The sequence below is a fragment of the Poromitra crassiceps genome (assembly GCF_964638095.1).
Source record: "Poromitra crassiceps genome assembly, chromosome: 1".
Classification (NCBI taxonomy): Eukaryota; Metazoa; Chordata; class Actinopteri; order Beryciformes; family Melamphaidae; genus Poromitra; species Poromitra crassiceps.
This window is the reverse complement of record NC_139623.1, coordinates 86,851,538-86,872,510: the sequence shown is the minus strand read 5'-3', so window position 1 is coordinate 86,872,510 and position 20,973 is coordinate 86,851,538. Positions and strand designations below refer to the sequence as shown.

The following is a 20,973-nucleotide window of genomic DNA, read 5'->3' as shown; positions in this document are numbered from 1 at the left end:
GCTGCTCTGTTTTGGACTTCCACGGTATAGTAGGCTATGGAAATTTGAATTGGGAGAAGTCAAGTGCAGCCGGCCAAGGTGGATGAGTGATTGAGACTGTCTGTAATAGTGACATAACGGGGGTCTGTGGGACGCATACATCGCTTCACAAACAGCCAGAGTTTGCCTTCAAAATAACACATTACACGCGCGTTCGAACACTAAGTAGCTTTTACTTTGAAAGCGGAAGCCCGAAGTTGCCGTGTGTGTTCCCACTTGCTTGACTGTAGTACCACCTCGCTGTTGAAGGAGGCACTTTGTTGAGCGCTGCTGCGTTGGTGGTGGATGCTACATTCTGACAGAGGGACCAGAAGGGGACTTGAAGAAAAGCACTTTTCGGGATTTTCAGAGACAGAGAGGCTAATTCCCCCCGCAGCCGACATCACAGAGAAGACCTACAGCTGCTCGAGGAAGATGACAAACCCTCTGTACTGGGCTATGCTGGTCGGGATGAGCGTCCTGCTGATGGAGCAAGGTAAGTGATGTGTTTGATCAAGCTTGTGTCACTTGTAATCATTACTAGAAGCCGAAGGCTCAGCGCTGTGTGTGCGCCAGTTGATGTCCTCATCTCAAGTCCTATTACGGGCAGCCTGCCCGCCTACATTTGACACCAGGATGCTTGCCATCTAAAGCCGCAGCTTAAATTAAGCCTTCGTGAAGTGCAGTTTTAGCTGTCTTGGTGCCAGTGGCTTCTTTAAGTAGCGGTCTGAGTGGTTTGCTTTGAAATTACGTTATGTTTGTACACGGCTCGTTGGAATAACCCCCCCTTCTGTGAAAGTTTAATGTTGTCAAGTTGATGCTTTACTAGTTTTGCATGTTTTTTTTACAGCGCCTGGGGGGGGGGGGGGGGGGGGGGTAACGTTGTTGTAGATACAACAGTAGCCTATATGCTGGCAGAATGGCTGTAGCATTCTATGTGGCATGCTTTTATTTTGATGCAGCGCAGTCTTTTCTGCGCTTTCTGTGGCTCCCGCTGCCCCCGCGCTGGATCATGTTGACGCATGGTAAATCTCCCGGACGGACGGACGGGAGGTCTTTGCAGCAAAGTTGATTAAGTCTTAGTTCTTAATCCACACTGACTTCGTGTTCAGGTCAGCCAAGTTAAGCCGTGTATTCTCCAGGCAGGCAAGAGGGCTTTGCTATTGAAAAAAAGGGTGGGGGGGGGGGGGGTGCACATAATGTGCCTGGAGCAGCTTCTGTCTTTTATTCGACCCTGTTTACACCTGACGTTAAAAATTCAAGCCACCAGCTCATTAGATTGGGAGAGGGACTAGTGGGGCCAGAGATGCGCAGTGCTGCAAATTAAGCCCACGTAAAGGAAATTAAAATAGCCAATGATTTCCCCCGTGTAGCTTCATCACACCCAAGCGTTTACACCTGTGTTCATCTGGCCTTGCTCCATCCATCCTACTTGAAGCCCTGTCCAATAGGATAAGGCTTCAAGTAGCCTAACATTCAAACACATACAGCCATTATTGTCTCTATCAAATGGCAAAGACAATGTAGTGTGAGGGAAAAACACAAATAAATAAATAAATAAATACATTTAATGCAGGTTGTTTCTTACTCTTAAACGTCATCAACCATCCAAATGTCACCATTTTTCATTTGGTCACCAGCCCCCTTCGTGCTACTGTGCAAAATGCTTTCCTCCAAAAGTACTGCCCAGTATGTACTGCAGGTCTCCTACATGTAAACAAGCAATTTGTCCAGAGGTAGCACACAGCCAATATTGCAATGCGGAAGGTTTTCAAAATGACACATAGGCCTACAATTTTCAAAAATGATTCTTTCAAAATTGAACAGGCAAAGATTAAACCTTTCCCCCTGCATTTAACAATGACACCCTTTATTTCAAAATGCCAATTATCTACAACTACTTCTTAGGAAATTACAACAAATTAAACACAAATGCTGGTTACTTATGTAACCTATTAACATGGAAATCAGCTGTAGTGATGGACTTGTTGCACTGAATAGAGTACCGCAGGGATGACACATTTTTGTAGGCTTACCCAGAAATCACCGGCATGCTGATTCATAATGGGAAAAGGCTATGGCATTTTAGGATGGGGATTTGGGTTAAATGCATGAAATAAGTAGCCTGGTAAAGCAGCTGGTCACGTGAACTCATTTCATTTCATTGTACCAGACCAGACTTGGCCTCCAGCTTCCACCCAGTGTCTGCAGTGGGCTGGCGTTGGGCGGGTGTACTTGCCTTGACAGACTTCAGCCAATCAGCGTTGGATCCAGTCAAATCCAAATCTACTTGGGAGAATGGCAAAAACATATTTTCCGCCGAGAAACTCTGCTGTTGCATACTCCTGTACTTGCTTAATCGTTATTATTGAGTCTATTTCTGCAATAACTGCACTTTATGGCTGGTTAAACTTGACGAACGTTGACTTTGCTGCTTGACGCGGACAGCCAGGGAGGCAGCCATTACTGTTTTGCCAGCAGCGTTCCTGATTGGCCAACTTGCGCTGTCAATCACAGGGCACTGAGCGCAGTTGCTGATTGGCTAGAGCACTGTGTAATTTCTGAAAACACCCTCTCAGGCCTGGAGGCCAGATGCAGGGGCGCCGCCAGGGATTTTGGGCCCCATGACAGGACATAGCATGGGCCCCACTGATGCCGGCGTCCGAAGGGCGCCGGCGAAAAATTTGGGCTGTTTGAAGCTGATTTAGAGGATAATATCGCATTTTAAATTATATTAGGATAACACTGTAGTGTTGTCATTATTCAGTCTTAACCATCAATATTTGCTCCTTTTCTCACCCACCTTCATCTCACCACCATCCCTGTTGAATCATCATACTCTCTCTCTGCTCTGAATACACCAGAGGGAACAAAGAAATACTATCAACTAATGACTAGAAATAATATTGATACACATGTGGAGTCCAACAGGAGAGTGTTTAGCATGAGACTGTTGTGATATCATTATTCAGTCTTAATATCATTATGTTCTCCTTTTCTCATTGGCTGTCATTTGTGGGCTGCTTTTCCTTTCATATAATGGTCATTATGTGGACAAATAAATTGTGTTGATCCTTCTTATTTTTTTATTACTATTATTATTATTATTATTATTAGTATTACAAATAAATCCCCACAGACCCACTGCAATTGTGCCAACTACCATGTCATTCAACACAATGCTGCTCCTGTGTGTGTGTCTCACCTCCTTCATCAGTTAGGAGGACTGGTTCATTGGAAGGTGCCGGTGGGGGGGGGGGCTGTGTCTGATTCTGCATCTGTTGTGTTAGGCAAGAGCCAGGCAGGGACAACTGATTTATATGAACGGCTTGCAAACAATTGTTTGCATTGATTAAATGTTCGCTAGACAGGACAGGAGGGAAATGTAAACACTCTGTAAAGTAAGCATATTTCACTAAGGTCTAACAGGGTAATTTCCAGTAGTTAAGAAAAGTTGAATAAATGTTCAGATGGCGCCAGACAGACTACTAGACAGTTCTCTAGGTTAACAGAGTGATTCACGTAGCGTAGGCTATCTGCCTTGCCTTACACAGAGACAGGCAGACAGCTGCACCAGTCCAGCTCACTCACCTGCCTTCCTATAAAACTGCGTGAGGCACTGTTGTCCTCTTTTTTCTCTCTGCTCTCTTTCTTTTTGAAACCTGACTTTGCTTTTGGCATGTTGCTGGTTGCGTCTCCTCTCTGCTCTCTCCTGATCTCAGCGCGTACTGCGTAGTGCTGCTGCTGCTGCCCCACGCTGCCTGGATGGGAGGCGTGCCTATTTTTCCTGTCAGCCAGGCAGGGAGAAACCATTTCTTGAAAATCGAAGGGGGGTGTGTGTGCAAGAGGATTTTTTCTTTTTTTGCCAAAAAGAAGCAATTCGTTTTACTAGTACATTGAATAAAATAGTATATTCATTACAATAGGTTAATAATTTAATACTGCAAAAAATTGCCTAGTGTCCAAGCTTTTAGGGCCCTTGAAGCTGACAGGGCCCCTGTCAGCTTCAAGGGCCCTTAGAATCGTCCTACCTTTCCCCCCCTATACGGCGCCCCTGGCCAGATGGTCTGGTAGAACGAAATGAAATGTGAGTTCACGTGACTGGCTGGTTTACCAGGCTATGAAATAAGGTCTGTGGTTAATCCAAGTTTATGGGAGTCGAAATTTGTGTTTAGCAGGATAATCTTCACTAGGGCTGGGTTAAAAAAATCGATTCTCCGATTTTGAAACTTTCGTATGCAAGGATATTCGCCCGTATTCCGTGAAAAATTAAGGCTTCAAAAGGTTCCTGAAGGTACCCGAACGTGAACTAACGCTACGTTATGGTGCAATGCAAACATCTGACTGCAGACATAACCCTAAACATGTATAAATCTGTGAAACAAAGCATCAAAATGAAACTGCAGTCAGCAGAGGGAGTCGGCGGCGTCACCTGTGACACCTGGACATCCAATGGAATCGTACATGACCGTTACCTCTCACTATATAAACAATGATGAGTGGAGCCTCATCTCTTGTTTTGATATCGAGTAGTGACTGACTGCATTACTAAAGAAAGCACTGGTGGTGGTCAGTCACGCTGACTGGAGAGTCTGCACAACTTGCAGGCAGCACATAGCACATTATTGTGTTGTTCAGGGCTGTAGTTTACATTGCAACACTTGTTGATTGTGGGCCAAATGGTCATGACAAAAATCTAATTAAAAGTATATTTGTATTTTGTAACTGCTTTGGGGCAAATTCTTGATGTAATATTTTTTAATGATGCACCAGGTTAGAGTTCCTAGTACAATTTACAGCTTTTGTTCTGAGAATCTTTTTCATATCCAAGCAAAATTTGTATTTTAACTTAAAGAGTAACTAAACACTCATTTTGAAGTTATTTCTGCCCACAGCATATTTTTGAAAGATGCAATACTGTCAACATTCTGGGAGGGGTCTTGGTCCTTGACATTTTCAACAGTTCCAGCCATTAAGTACTGATATTTCATATTCATTTGCTGTCAAATGTCAATATTAATACCAGTATTAATGTGTTACATAACTGGACAGTCATGTAATTCAGGTTACAGCTCAAAAAACATGTTTTAGTATCACTAACCAAATCGATTTTGAAATGAATCGAATCGGGATTAATCGATTCGGAACCTTGTGAATCGGAATTGAATCGATTCTTGAAATTTGAACCAATACCCAGCCCTAATCTTCACAAACGAGGACCAGTTTTCTGACTTTTGAAGCATTTTCTGAAAATCGCGTTTAAAAAACACATTTACACTTCAAAAGTCATAAAAGTGGTCCTCGTTTGTGAAGATTATCCTGCTAAACACAAATGTCCACTCCCATAAACCTTTGTTAACCACAGACCTTATTTCATGCATTTATGGTGTCTTGAGATGTCAGTGTTAAGAAAACGATGGAATGAATCAGGCGACTCAGTGAGATTTAGTAGCCTAAAACCTATAATGAGAAAACCAGAATGAGCAACTTCACCTTTGTGCACAGCCTTTAGCAAACAGAAACGAAGCACATCTGTCACTATTCCAATACCAAATGTTACTTGGTTTGCAAAATAGTCTAGTCATCATTTTACAGAGAAGAAATGGCGTCAAGTGAAAGAAAACCCGTATACCTGACATATTTTGGAGCCAGGGAGATAGTATTGTAACTGTTACATCGGGAATGCTGCTAATATTGTTAATCCACTTGCAAAGGTATTGTCCGACTTTTTCCTGTTTCAAGCCCAATCCACTCTCCAGACAGCAACACCAAAGTTGTGCTAAAGGCATTTGCATATCATCAGATCGCATGCAGAATTGGAGATGTGTTCGATTAGATTAGGTTAGATTAGATGCAATTTAAATGATCCCCGTGGGGAAATGGGGTCATTGCAGTAACAGAAAACAAGTACAGAGCAAATAGAGAGCATGCATGATAAAGTAAATAATTACAACAAAAGCACATATTGAGGATAATTCAACAATTAAATAAAGTCTGACAGATTTACAGGTTGCCAGATGTTTGCAGTTTAGAGTTCTATAGCTTGCAGCATAAACACAGAGTGTGCAAAATGTGCATCATTGGCTCACTGGCACATGAACAACTAACGTGACTTTGCGTTGCCACGCGTTAGCGAGCAACACACCTCCTCCAATACTGCTACAGATGGAAGAACATATGCACAGAAACGTGCATTGTTAGTCGTTCTCGTTATCGGATCACTTTTACAGCTGGGAAAGTGGCACATGAACAGAATGAATATTTATGAAAAGAAATAGGCTCATATACAAAGAAACATAGCTATTGTACAGCTGGATGGCAGTCCACACGAATAAGTGCTGTAAGCGCTTCTCGGTGCACCTCGGGGAGATGAGCCGCGGGCTCAAATTGCTCTGGGCCTGCATCAGTTTGCTGTGAGCCATATTGTGAGGCATTGTCCAAAGTAAGCACCAGTTCAATTTGGTGTTGATGTGCAGGTGTTATGCCTTTTTTGGGGGGGGGGGGGGGTCCCCTTTCTCTTCTGTTGTATATGTGCTAATGGTTTGCAACTTCAGCGCTCGTTATTGATTTTATTACAGTGCAGAAGCGTGTTTCACGTGGAGACTTTTCATTGAGTTGGAAAATGTGCGAATATGGTAAACGGCTAAACGCCAGCGTTGCGGCACACCCCCAAATGAAAGTAGTCGTCCAATTCTTCTCTCCAACAGCTTTGTCACGGAGAGTGCGCACTCTGCTAGATTTATGCTCGACCTCAATGTCGTATGGTGAAGAAGAAGCAGTAGTAGTCTGAGGTGATGCAGTGGAGGCAAAGAACAACAATGGGTTATACTGTTTTTCTTTGTGGATTGCATTGGCAAGTTGTGTCCAGAATGTGTGAATAGATGTCTGTCTAAAACCTGAGGGGGGAGGAGTTACAACAATAGACCTGTATTCCACCAGAACTGAATGACTCCAACATGCGAGCGGTAGGTGGAAAGCAGTCAGACACCGAAACCAGTGGGCGTTGTGTTTGTCGGAAGAAGGCAAACAAGTTACACGCACGCACGCACACACACGTACACACACACACACACGCACACGCACACGCACACGCACACGCACACACACACGCACACACACACACACACACACACACACACACACACACACACACACACACAAAACACAATATCAAACTGTCCAAAAAGAAGGAGCATCATGTTTTTCTTCTTTCTAGAGTATTAATCCAGCATACTGTAAACAGATCAACAGTGGTAATGAGGCAGTCTCATTGTCTGCACGGGACAGCGCCCCCTCCTCTCTCTGGATGTAGCTGGGGGAGAGGACAGTGCAGGCTGTGTTGCCAGGATGCAGCAGAAACTCTTGTGCTTTTCTGGCCAGGACCCTTTGCTTGCAGGCCTGTTTATTGTGCCCATGTCTTTCCTCCACCAGCCCGGCCGGGCCCGGGCCAAAGACCAGAATTATAGCCGGCGAAATCGACATTTTGGAGCAACAGCTGTTATTGGAATGACGGCGGGGCCAGGAGAGAGAGAGAGAGAGAGAGAGACGGCAGAACGGATAGGCACGCTCGCTGTTCTGCCTGCCTTTTGTTAAAGACATTGAGATGATTGTTGATGGGTAGAGTGTTCTCTTATCGCAGGGTTACAGCTACTCAGTGGGGATCTCAAGGCGAAAGAGGCAGACTAAAAACAGGCCCGTGTCCGTCTCCCTCCGCACGGTCCACATAATGCCTCTGAGTGGAAGAAATGGGCCGAGCTGGCGCCTGGCAAATAAATTGGACGGGGAGGTGTTATTTAAGCGGGACAGTTTACCAGCTGCGAAGGGAAAATAGTCGTACACTGTTATGTGAGGCGTTATCAGTTTGTGAACTGAAATGTACCTTTTTCGGACAACAGTGACTAATTTCCTGTCTTTTCCAAAATGCCTTTCGACAACACTCGGTGAACAGGCGTGAACTTGTCCTGTGGCTGCGTTGCATTCTGGTCTATTGAGGCTGCTGTCAGTGGAGAACTTATTGGTATGTCTTCCACGTCTATGATTTCTCCCTGTATGATAGTTGAATGATCAAATGGTGATTGTAGAAAGAAGCTCTTGCTGTTTGATTTGGAGGGACTGGCACCAGAACCTGCCGTTTGTTTACCACTGATGTTTGACACAACTGACGGAACCATTCTAACACTTCAACAGTGTTTAAGTGCTTTCAACATTTTCCCTCCACTCAGGAAGTTACACTTGAAAGTATATATTTTTTGTCATTGTAACTTCTTGGTGCTTGCCGACACAATATGTTATTAAGAAAATGAGATGCATTAGTGGCAGATGATGAGTGTGAGTAAACTCTTACAGATGTGAAATTGCAGTTTTCATGTTCCATCAAAATAGCAAGAGGGCTTATTTGTTGACTGAAAAAGTAGATTACAAACTGGAGGTAATTTGTATCCAGTTGTCTTGTTCATTCCTGCCGTGGAGAAAAATGTAGGCTACTTCTCACATTTTATTACAGCAGTCAACATTGCAAATTACGTGCTTTTTGAGCTATTTTGTTTGTTTGTTTGTTTGTTTGGAATGTGCACACGTTCGTATCACAAATGCGCAATGATTTTTGGATAGTAGAAACGTTCTTGCAACACTTTAATAGAGGCCTGATTGATTCGCTCGCTCTCACTTCGGGTCGAGAATTGAAAAAGAAGCTGGAGCTTCGACTGATGGCTTTCAACCTCTGTATTGTGCCAAGAGGCAAAGAAGAAACACAACAAGAACAGGTTGAGAAAAATCAGATTTTTGGAATATATAACCATTATAAACTACAGTGGAACAAGAATAAGTAGTAAGAAATAGATAGATGGAAAATTCAGAATTGTTGTTTGACAAAATGCAGATAAACACTCCCAGTCAAAAATCATTCAGGGCCAGAAAGTGATGTTGTGTTCTGTTGTATTCGAGGTAATGGGAATGGGAATGTATTGAATGAACTTTGCAGATGGCCTCGCCACCACTTTCCTGGCTAGCCAGTACTGCAGCATCATCACACAGCAACAATACATCCAATCCTACAAAAGCACAGGGTGAGCTCGGGTTTGGAGGAGGACCTTAAAGGGATACGCCAACTTTTTGGGAGTTTCGCCCATTTGCCATATTATCGCCCATACATAATCAAAATACACAATACGTTTACCGTCACTCTCCGTGCAGTAGACAGTGAGTTGGGGGAAACGGTACAGCTGTTCAAAAACACACATTTCTAACAGCGCCAAAAAGCTCTATGTACATGTTGTGACTTGAGTATTCACCATGAGATGAAATATGCATCCAAAATGCAGAGAAACACTATTTTAAGGTAAATAGATAGCCGGAACTACTTTCTAAACATGGCCGCCAGGCGTACAGCATGCGCTGTGTACAGCGGAAGCGCTATGTACATGTAAACATGGAAGCAACTCGGTGTGGGGAGTTACTGCGAAAATGATGTTTCACGTAATTATGGATTATTATTTAATTGTGTGAGTGACAGTGTAAAGGTATTGTGTATGTTGGTTATGTATGGGCGATATGGCAAATGGGCGAAACTCCCCAAAAGTTGGCGTATCCCTTTAAAGCACAGGATGAGCTCGGGTTAGGAGGAGGAGGTTTTCTTCCTCTGCAAAGTTTGCCAAGTCCCAGTGAGGTGGTCATGTGGCTCGGTGGCAACAAGGGCCATTGCCAGGAGAGGCTGATTAATAAGCAGCGCGGATAGTGACTGGAGACTGCATCCATTCAGCAGGTTGTCGTGTCCCAGGAATGCTGCCTTGTCCAGAGAGCCACAGCTCGCCCTCTGCGCTGCTTGTTTCTATGTAAGCAGCCTTATAGGAAGTGCTGCTGGAGAGAGCCACAGCTCGCCCTCTGCACTGCTTGTTTCTATGTAAGCAGCCTTATAATGTAGGAAGTGCTGCTGGAGAGAGCCACAGCTCGCCCTCTGCGCTGCTTGTTTCTATGTAAGCAGCCTTATAGGAAGTGCTGCTGGAGAGAGCCACAGCTCGCCCTCTGCGCTGCTTGTTTCTATGTAAGCAGCCTTATAGGAAGTGCTGCTGGAGGGAGCCACAGCTCGCCCTCTGCGCTGCTTGTTTCTATGTAAGCAGCCTTATAGGAAGTGCTGCTGGAGAGAGCCACAGCTCGCCCTCTGCGCTGCTTGTTTCTATGTAAGCAGCCTTATAGGAAGTGCTGCTGGAAAGAGCCACAGCTCGCCCTCTGCGCTGGTCGTTTCTATGTAAGCAGCCTTATAGGAAGTGCTGCTGGAAAGAGCCACAGCTCGCCCTCTGCGCTGCTTGTTTCTATGTAAGCAGCCTTATAGGAAGTGCTGCTGGAGAGAGCCACAGCTCGCCCTCTGCGCTGCTTGTTTCTATGTAAGCAGCCTTATAATGTAGGAAGTGCTGCTGGAGAGAGCCACAGCTCGCCCTCTGCGCTGCTTGTTTCTATGTAAGCAGCCTTATAGGAAGTGCTGCTGGAGAGAGCCACAGCTCGCCCTCTGCGCTGCTTGTTTCTATGTAAGCAGCCTTATAGGAAGTGCTGCTGGAGGGAGCCACAGCTCGCCCTCTGCGCTGCTTGTTTCTATGTAAGCAGCCTTATAGGAAGTGCTGCTGGAGAGAGCCACAGCTCGCCCTCTGCGCTGCTTGTTTCTATGTAAGCAGCCTTATAGGAAGTGCTGCTGGAAAGAGCCACAGCTCGCCCTCTGCGCTGGTCGTTTCTATGTAAGCAGCCTTATAGGAAGTGCTGCTGGAAAGAGCCACAGCTCGCCCTCTGCGCTGCTTGTTTCTATGTAAGCAGCCTTATAGGAAGTGCTGCTGGAAAGAGCCACAGCTCGCCCTCTGCGCTGCTTGTTTCTATCTAAGCAGCCTTATAGGAAGTGCTGCTGGAAAGAGCCACAGCTCGCCCTCTGCGCTGGTTGTTTCTATGTAAGCAGCCTTATAGGAAGTGCTGCTGGAGAGAGCCACAGCTCGCCCTCTGCGCTGGTTGTTTCTATGTAAGCAGCCTTATAGGAAGCGCTGCTGGAAAGAGCCACAGCTCGCCCTCTGTGCTGCTTGTTTCTATGTAAGCAGCCTTATAGGAAGTGCTGCTGGAAAGAGCCACAGCTCGCCCTCTTCGCTGGTCGTTTCTATGTAAGCAGCCTTATAGGAAGTGCTGCTGGAAAGAGCCACAGCTCGCCCTCTTCGCTGGTCGTTTCTATGTAAGCAGCCTTATAGGAAGTGCTGCTGGAGAGAGCCACAGCTCGCCCTCTTCGCTGGTCGTTTCTATGTAAGCAGCCTTATAGGAAGTGCTGCTGGAAAGAGCCACAGCTCGCCCTCTGCGCTGCTTGTTTCTATGTAAGCAGCCTTATAGGAAGTGCTGCTGGAGAGAGCCACAGCTCGCCCTCTGTGCTGCTTGTTTCTATGTAAGCAGCCTTATAGGAAGTGCTGCTGGAAAGAGCCACAGCTCGCCCTCTTCGCTGGTCGTTTCTATGTAAGCAGCCTTATAGGAAGTGCTGCTGGAAAGAGCCACAGCTCGCCCTCTTCGCTGGTCGTTTCTATGTAAGCAGCCTTATAGGAAGTGCTGCTGGAGAGAGCCACAGCTCACCCTCTGCGCTGCTTGTTTCTATGTAAGCAGCCTTATAGGAAGTGCTGCTGGAAAGAGCCACAGCTCGCCCTCTGCGCTGCTCGTTTCTATGTAAGCAGCCTTATAGGAAGTGCTGCTGGAAAGAGCCACAGCTCGCCCTCTGCGCTGCTTGTTTCTATGTAAGCAGCCTTATAGGAAGTGCTGCTGGAGAGAGCCACAGCTCGCCCTCTGTGCTGCTTGTTTCTATGTAAGCAGCCTTATAAGAAGTGCTGCTGGAAAGAGCCACAGCTCGCCCTCTGCGCTGGTCGTTTGTATGTAAGCAGCCTTATAGGAAGTGCTGCTGGAAAGAGCCACAGCTCACCCTCTTCGCTGGTCGTTTGTATGTAAGCAGCCTTATAGGAAGTGCTGCTGGAAAGAGCCACAGCTCGCCCTCTGCGCTGGTCGTTTCTATGTAAGCAGCCTTATAGGAAGTGCTGCTGGAAAGAGCCACAGCTCGCCCTCTTCGCTGGTCGTTTCTATGTAAGCAGCCTTATAGGAAGTGCTGCTGGAGAGAGCCACAGCTCGCCCTCTTCGCTGGTCGTTTCTATGTAAGCAGCCTTATAGGAAGCGCTGCTGGAAAGAGCCACAGCTCGCCCTCTTCGCTGGTCGTTTCTATGTAAGCAGCCTTATAGGAAGTGCTGCTGGAAAGAGCCACAGCTCGCCCTCTTCGCTGGTCGTTTCTATGTAAGCAGCCTTATAGGAAGTGCTGCTGGATGTATATTTGTTCTTTGGGGTGGGGGGGATGCCAAAGGCTGTTTAGCAGAGTGGCATGAAGTGCTGAGAGTTCAAACTCTTCCAAGATTTTTTGACTTCTGACACAAAAGGCCTATTTTCTCCCCCTCAGGAGTTTAGAAAAGCTAAACTAAGAAGGAAATTGCTGAGAGGCATGGATTCCAAGTTGCCAGGCATTTCTCAAGTTCTTCTTGTTTGTTAGGAGCATTATTTATGAAGCCGTTATATGCAGCTGCAAGTTATGGATTTTGGACATTTCCTGCATCTCATTTGAATAATCTCATTGAACATCTGTTGCTTAATTAGCTTATTGTTTAGATTAAATTATATGCATAGGTTAGAACAACACATATAATCAAAAGGATAAAGGAACAAGGCGCTGTGCTGGAGGGTGGATGCACCTACCGACCTCTCTCTGAAACAAATCCAACCATAAACAGAATAAATTAGAATAAATAAAATAGTGAAGTGTCAAGACTGTACACTTCCGCCAATGCTGTGACTCTAGGTATCCTCATTTTTCCAAGAAGTTGTTTAGTGTTATATATGTTGGGGAATGGTAAATTAAGTAAGATCATTAACTACAGGCTGAAACAGAAGAGAAAGCTATCAGGACCTACATTCTTGTCTACTGTATGTGTCATGTATTTTGGTGAAGAGCTGTCCACTCAATGCGACACTTGTTACACTAAGAATTACTCTGACTTTTGTTCTTCCAACTCTCTCACCTCAGAGTTCAGACACAGCCAAGCTTTTCTTTCTGTCATTTCAGTCCAGCAACAACAGCTTTCCCCTTGAACAAAACAGCACAAACAGCAAACCTAACCCTAACATATAACCTGTAAGTATAGAATGCAGGGGAGAGAAATGACAGGAAGAGCCGTAGCTGGCAAGGAAACCGACAAGAAGCCAAGGAATCACGGTGAATGATGGTGTTTGTCTTCCAATTGTCCAGCCAATACAAACACAACTGGAACCGAAGTGTTGCAATGCATTTCAGAGCGGACCGCTTTTGCAGCCTCAACCTAGCGTTTGCCCCTTGTGTCTTGAGCGTTGAGCATCGTAACTCGTTTTCAGTGATGCCCAGATCCACTCATTATACACACATTCACATAAGAAGCAGTCTTATTTTTAAGAACACTTTTTAGGCATTTTTTGCCTTTATTGGACAGGACAGCAGACAGACAGGAAAGGTGGGCAAAGAGAGAGGGGATGACATGCAGCAAAGGACCACGGGTCAGACCTGTGAACCCGGGTCGGCCATTTAAAGGATCAAGCCCTAGTGGCACATGCCCCACCGGGTGAGCCACCGGCGTGCCCCAAAGAAGCTGTAGTCTTGTAGTGTTGCCACTGGACACGGGAAGCCGGTACTCATGTGGAAAATTGTATTTCTGAGCCTATTTCAGGATTCCTAAAAGCAACAGGAAAAAAACGCGAAAGCCTGCTGGACTGACAGGCCGGACGCAAAATATTTATCAGCAAAATTCAGCCAGCACGAAGATACATTCCTACCAAGACACCTGCTGTAGTAGCTACAGTCTGACACCTGATGTAGTAACTACAATCTGACACCTGCTGTAGTAACTACAGTCTGACACCTGCTGTAGTAACTACAGTCTGACACCTGCTGTAGTAGCGACGGCGGTCTGACACCTAGGGGCAGTGGTGGCCCAATGGTTAGAGAAGCAAGCTTGTGACCGGAAGGTCGTCGGTTCAATCCCCGGGACCGGCAGGATAAATCTGGGTGGGGAAAGTGAAAAGGCAGCGCTTGCCCCTCCCTCATTACCACCACTGAGGTGCCCTTGAGCAAGGCCCTTAACCCCATCTGCTCCAGTGGAGCTGATCAGTGGCCAGCAGATCAGACTGTGGTTGTACTGGTCAGCTTCCAGGTATGAATGTGTGTGTGAATGTGAACAGGGCACTCCTGAAAAAGAGAGCATTGCTCTCAGTGAGACTCCCCCTGTATAAATAAAGGTAAAAAAAAAAAAAAAAAAAAAAACACCTGCTGTAGTAGCTACAGACTGACACCTCCTGTAGTAGCTACAGTCTGACACCTGCTGTAGTAGTTACAGTCTGACACCTACTGTAGTAGCTACAGTCTGACACCTGCTGTAGTAGCTACAGTCTGACACCTGCTGTAGTAGCTACAGTCTGACACCTGCTGTGGTAGCTACAGTCTGATACCTGCTGTAGTAGCTACAGTCTGACACCTGCTGTAGTAGCTACAGTCTGACACCTACTGTAGTAGCTACAGTCTGACACCTACTGTAGTAGCTACAGTCTGACACCTGCTGTAGTAGCTACGGCGGTCTGACACCTGCTGTAGTAGCTACAGTCTGACACCTGCTGTAGTAGCTACAGTCTGACACCTACTGTAGTAGCTACAGTCTGACACCTGCTGTAGTAGCTACAGTCTGACACCTGCTGTAGTAGCTACAGTCTGACACCTGCTGTAGTAGCTATGGTCTGACACCTGCTGTAGTAGTTACAGTCTTACACCTGCTGTAGTAGCTACAGGCTGACACCTCCTGTAGTAACTACAGTCTGACACCTGCTGTAGTAGCTACAGTCTGACACCTGCTGTAGTAGCTACGGTCTGACACCTGCTGTAGTAGCTACGGTCTGACACCTGCTGTAGTAGCTACAGTCTGACACCTGCTGTAGTAGCTACAGTCTGACACCTGCTGTAGTAGCTACAGTCTGACACCTGCTGTAGTAGCTACAGTCTGACACCTGCTGTAGTAGCTACGGTCTGACACCTGCTGTAGTAGCTACAGTCTGACACCTGCTGTAGTAGCTACAGTCTGACACCTGCTGTAGTAGCTACAGTCTGACACCTGCTGTAGTAGCTACAGTCTGACACCTACTGTAGTAGCTACAGTCTGACACCTGCTGTAGTAGCTACAGTCTGACACTGCTGTAGTAGCTACAGTCTGACACCTGCTGTAGTAGCTACAGTCTGACACCTGCTGTAGTAGCTACAGTCTGACACCTGCTGTAGTAGCTACGGTCTGAATGTGAAATTACCTGCTTGATGAGCCCCACAACGAGCAAAAGCAGCTTTCTGTCTCGCTATCGGATTCTAACTGGTATTCTTTTGCGTTCTGATTTTGTTTCCTTGTTCGCCTTTTCCCCCTGCTCAGCCTGACCTTGCCGTGGTCTGAGCATTCCATCGTCTGCCTTCTAATCTGCTTACCTGTAAGCCTTGGGTCCTGAATGGGTAACAGCTCTCTCCCATTGTGCAACCAATAGCCCTCTCCTGCCTGCACCGCTGATACAATCAACTTGTTCCTGCTATTCTTAACCCACTTGATTGTAGCGACTTCCCAGCGTTACGGGAGCGCTTATACGGCCTGAGATAGTCTCCTCAGCCTCCAATATGTCCTCTTTATCCAGTTTGAGATCTCAAAGGGAGGAAACGGCTCTACTTTTGGTGCAGGTAGATACATATCAATCATACAGCATCACCTGCTCCAGATCCGTGACATCCATCCCCAGATAAGGAAGCCACTCGAGACCGGACCCGCCCACCTGCATTAATGGCTGCCTCACAGTGGGTGTGTATTGTATTCGGGGGGCCTGCTTAAACAGCGGTATCGTCGTCATTTTGGAGCAGATGGCGGAGTTAGTGGTTAGCAAGCAGCACGTGGTCTGCGGAATAATCTGTGTGTAATTATTGGGGGCTTGCCTGGGCATTTGTGAGAAGCACGAGAGATAATATTTCAATTAGTGCTTTCATTGATTGTGCTGCAAGCCCCTTGGCTAAGGCCTTTGTGGTGGCAATCTGGGAGAGTGTTAATAGGAAACAGTTGAGTCTCTTGAGAGCAAGAATCTTCATTAAGGATAGACATTTTTTTCCCCTTTTGAACCACCTAGTTGAGCTGCAAAAGTCATTCAACGAACTCGACGTTTCTCACTCAGTTTTGTTTCTATTTGCTATGCCCCCTTGCAAACAAAGGGGACACTCTCTTTTCAATGGAAGGGGGGATGTATTGTGATCCAGAAGTATGAATCCTAAACTTCTGGCGTGGCGGGATGGAGCCCAAAAATGATGATCTGGATCATTCCACCCTGGTGATTGATGAATGTGAAGTGGTCAGATCGATCGGGCCAATGTCACTCAAAGTGCCTCTTAAAGGACCTACAGGCGCTCTCAAAGAGTCACGTAGGGCACCGGATAAATGAGAGCCGCGACAAATTACGAGCTTTGTATTTCTATTTGCAGTTCATCGGCGCATGAATGTGTTGCACGTCCACGTCCAGGATCTGCCAGCTCATAAATATTTACCCAGTGTTTTCCATGTTCTGGACATTATGATGATGACTGATTCAGCAGAAGAAAGGAGCACGCCGTGTGACATCTTATACCCTCGCCTGGTACTCATGTATATTTTATGAAATGCCAGTCCGCCGAGAAGACTATTACGCTTCAGACCTCGTCAACCTAGCTTGCATCCCCAACCTAGCTGAGAAATGTAAGTTCTTGGCATCAGCCGGCACACAGTTGGTTGCCAATCTGCGTAGAAGTAGCTTTTTAATTTCAATCACATCAGGAGCAGCTGTCAAAGAAGAGCCTGAATGCCATTTAGCAAGATGATTAGAGCGAGTGCATGCAGCAGGGTGAATGCCGTGCTGTCAGGCTGTTGTGGCTTTACTAAGGCATCACTGATGTCCAGCGACGGGTCTAATGCCAGTGCCCCGATCTGACCCCTCTAAATCACTCTCATATGGCAGAATACATTTCAGGAGATTGTTTTTTGTGGACTTAATGTCATTTCAGTATGAGGTGTGAGAATTGTAGATTACCTTCTGTTGTTTACTGAAATTCCACATATGGGACAGATTACAGCCCTGCTGCCTATAATGTAATATTGCAAAAGATATAAATGTCGTAGAGAAATATTTTTTTATTCATATCATGCACAGTTTTCTTTTTTTTTTTCTTTTTTTTTTGCATGTGCATTTTTCACCTTTATCAGATAGGACAGTAGACAGCAACCATCCCCGTGCACAGATACCATGTGACCCACCCCCATGCACAGCATTATTAACTGTAATTTACAAATCCTCCATTCCAAAACAAGGGCAACATCTTTATTTTCATCCGTAGGCTACATAGATTTTCTTGACGAATATTGTTTAATATACTGGATGTATTGGAGTCTGTGAATAACAAGCATTTTAAAATGGAAGAAGATATCATTAGTGTGTGCACTGAAAACAAACTTGGCAGGCAAAGTTTAATATGACTGTTGTTTCAGGACTTCATTTACAACAAAAGTCTCTACAAAGCTCTTTGCATTAGGCTACTTCAGACTTTGTTATGCTCATTAAATTTCATGGGAGCTTATGTACCCACCCCCCCCCACACACACACACACACACACACTTATAATTAATGCTCAACGCTTGAGTGGCAATCTTAATAGTCTTTTAAATGCTCAATACAGAAATGAATGTTTCTCATTAATCAAAATCCCATTGCTGTGATTTCTGCAAAGCCGTTTTCTTAGCCTCGGTATAACACACCATTCAGTTCGACCAAATGACATTGTCCCAAATTGAGAAATCACTTTGTATTCCCTTCTCATAGTGGAGAAGTCTTTTGGGAGTTATGATTAGAAAATATATTGTTTTCCTAAAAACCGTAAGCTTGGTTTCCGTATGAAAATATACTTTAATGATCAATCCTTGCTCAAAGGTTTGCTGGTCACTTTCTAAATCTGCAGGAATCCGACTCTTACAAATGAAGAGAGCATTTAAAACAGTCATAAAATCACTGATTCCTTGGTGGGTCTGACCTGAACCGAGGCCAACACAGTCAATAACTTTTTCCTTTTTGTGCAAATTGCTCATTATTCAACAATGATATGGAAATAAAGAAACTTGAATGACAATCTAAACTTAAAAAAAACAAAACAATTAAAAGCCCCTTCTTTTGTGATTGCCCATGCTAATTGGAAAATATATATAGTCACTCAACCAGTTGAATTAGGCAGCATTGGTTTTAAACTGGGCCACACTTGCCCTCCTTTATTTTGGTGGCTATACAGCAAACCAAGGTAACTTGTGCAGTTCCCTTGCCAAATTCATATAAAGTATGCCACGCTCACCAGTCATCATATCACTTGCATAAATATGATTGCATTAGCATCTTTTAGCCCAAAATACATGTCGTGAGTATTCTGACCACACCTAGTTATTCTATTTTGTTGCAATCTCTGAAGTATTAGCTGTCATCAGAGCGCACGCACGTCTGTCAAATATCTTCATCTGATATTGTGAGTTTAATCACATCCTTAAATTATAGGTCAATGCTGTGCTCACTAGTACTGTAGTAAGTGGGCATTGCATTTTGAAAAAAAATCCATAATGGAAATTGTGAAAATTAACGATCAATTATAGATTATTGATATCATAATAATAATAATCATAATAATAATAATATTTTTTGTCTCTGGTAATAACGCTGTGCGTTCTCGGCCGGCTGTGGGGATGCCGCTGTGTAGTAAAAATATCAGACACTAGTGCTGTGACTAACACAATGCAGCTAAACAAACATGTAGGCTACTGTACTCACATTTTGAAAGTAGGACTCAGCTCACCGTCCGCGGCTTCCAGCCTTATAAACTTGTGACAAAAACCTCATCTGTCCTGATCGTCGATTTCCATCCAACTGCTCTCAGTCTGACGTTTGGATATTATTATTTGCCACGAGATGTGTGTGAATTGATTCAGGTGGGCGTTTATGCTGAGTCCTAGTGTCCTGCTAAGGGCTAGCTGAGTCCATGTCCAGCTGACTGCTGCTACTTCATGACATTATAAACAACTTAAACGACTTGAATCACTTGAACACGTGTAACGTTACTCACACTTGGTTGGAAATTAGGAAAGAAGTGTACGAGGTTTCATTTTTATACCGGCCTCAATCAGGCCCGCAGACCGCTGGGTGCGTTTGTTTGTGTCCCTGGCGCATGCCGGTGTGAATTCCCCATGTTAAAAACAGTGTTGTTTGGCACGAAGGACCCCGCCCAGCCAGAAAACTAGAGACTAATACAGAGCTACACCTCATGCTGTGCAATGGAGAGGGGAGAGGAGGAAAGAATTCCACCCAAACCTAGTCCCCCAAAAAATTAAGAATAATTAGATCAACATTCCACATGATCGACATGATTCCTTAACGATCAATTATCGATTTTCTATTATTGATGCCCATCCCTAGTAGTAAGGCTATATAACACAGGTGTGAAATAAGGTGAACTTTATTGACCCTTGAGGGGAAATGGGGCCATTGCAGCACAGAAGAAAAGGAAATAGATGGCAATGCATAAAAATCATCACGTTTCTAGTGGCTGGCAAGAATTCTCCCTATGTTGATCATTGGCAGATTTACACATCTTGGATGGTGATACAGTATTTTTAGGTGTTCAGCATTTTCTGACTGATTTTGATTAGTGGGCACCCACCCATCATCTGTGTTCATTTACTAAAATAGGCTTCAAGTTGTAATTTGTGCTGCAAAAAAAATCTTTTGCAGGCGGTTCAATTATTCTTTTTTATTTTTGTATAGTAAAGACCGCTAGTAGTGGCTGATGGGACCCACTGTTGCGCATGCAGGGTTAGACCGATATTTACTGATATTGATTGGCCTTTGAATCCCTATATGATGGAATTTGATTTTCTTTTCACATTTTATGTATTCATTCAACTAATTCTGTGTTTTCAGCCTAAAATAAGGTCATTACTTGTAAGTTTTGGCATGAAAATGTATCCCATTGGCAGATCAAAAACCCCACATGAATCTAATCCTAATTGCAAATACAAAAGCCTCAGTGTGTGCAGTCAGTGGGTTGGATAACAGCTCGTACACAGAAGAATCTCCCTGGAAGACAGGTTCGCTTGTCATGATGTGGATTGGATTTTGGTCTTTAACAGTGGCTGAAGCTCACTGCATGGGATTTCATCAGGCCGCAATATTGAACAACTGACCACAGGAATGGAAATTGGCCTCGGAGAGAAATGGTGATGACAAATTACACGTGACCAGTAAGAAGTATATGACTCATCTCAGCTCTTTTTTCATATCCCAGAAAACCCGGCTCTTGCAACATATTCCGCCCGCTGCATTGCATTTAGGTGATCATAATGCACCATGTTCAAGTGCTCAACCGCTGTAGTCAATCTTACACTGCCATTTCCACCCCCTTTTGGGTCATGGGGGAAACATTTATTTCCTAGGGTAGTGAAACTGACCCATGCATCAACTCTCGTCACAGGCAGAAAATGGCTCCTCTGTCACATACAGTGCTAGGGCTGTCCCAAATGATTATTTTCTTATCGATTAATCTAACGATTATTTTTTCGATTAGTCAATTAATCTAACGATTATTTTTTATTTAATTTTTTTATTATATAACAATAAATTTACCCAAAACAAATAAATAACCAAAAACTTCTCAATTTCAGTATTTTATTTAACCATCTCATTCTCGTTTGGGGAAAAACTCTTCCACACTGCTTTGCTTCCTGAAAAGAGAGAGAGAGAAATAATAATATAATACTGTAGGGACATATTTAAAAGTCTAATTTCCATGTCTGTTATTATGATATGATCATATG

General features: G+C 44.6%; 1 protein-coding gene across 1 annotated transcript in view; it reads left to right on the top strand.

Moving 5' to 3' along the window:
- Positions 1-453: 453 nt before the first annotated feature.
- Positions 454-20,973, top strand: part of ntm (neurotrimin) — a gene marked incomplete at both ends in the record, with an annotated part of 870,443 nt that continues 849,923 nt past the window's right edge. Inside the window, one exon of the mRNA XM_083648584.1 lies at positions 454-514. Within this exon, the coding sequence (XP_083504710.1) occupies positions 454-514 (61 nt within the window). The remainder of the gene's footprint in view (positions 515-20,973) is intronic.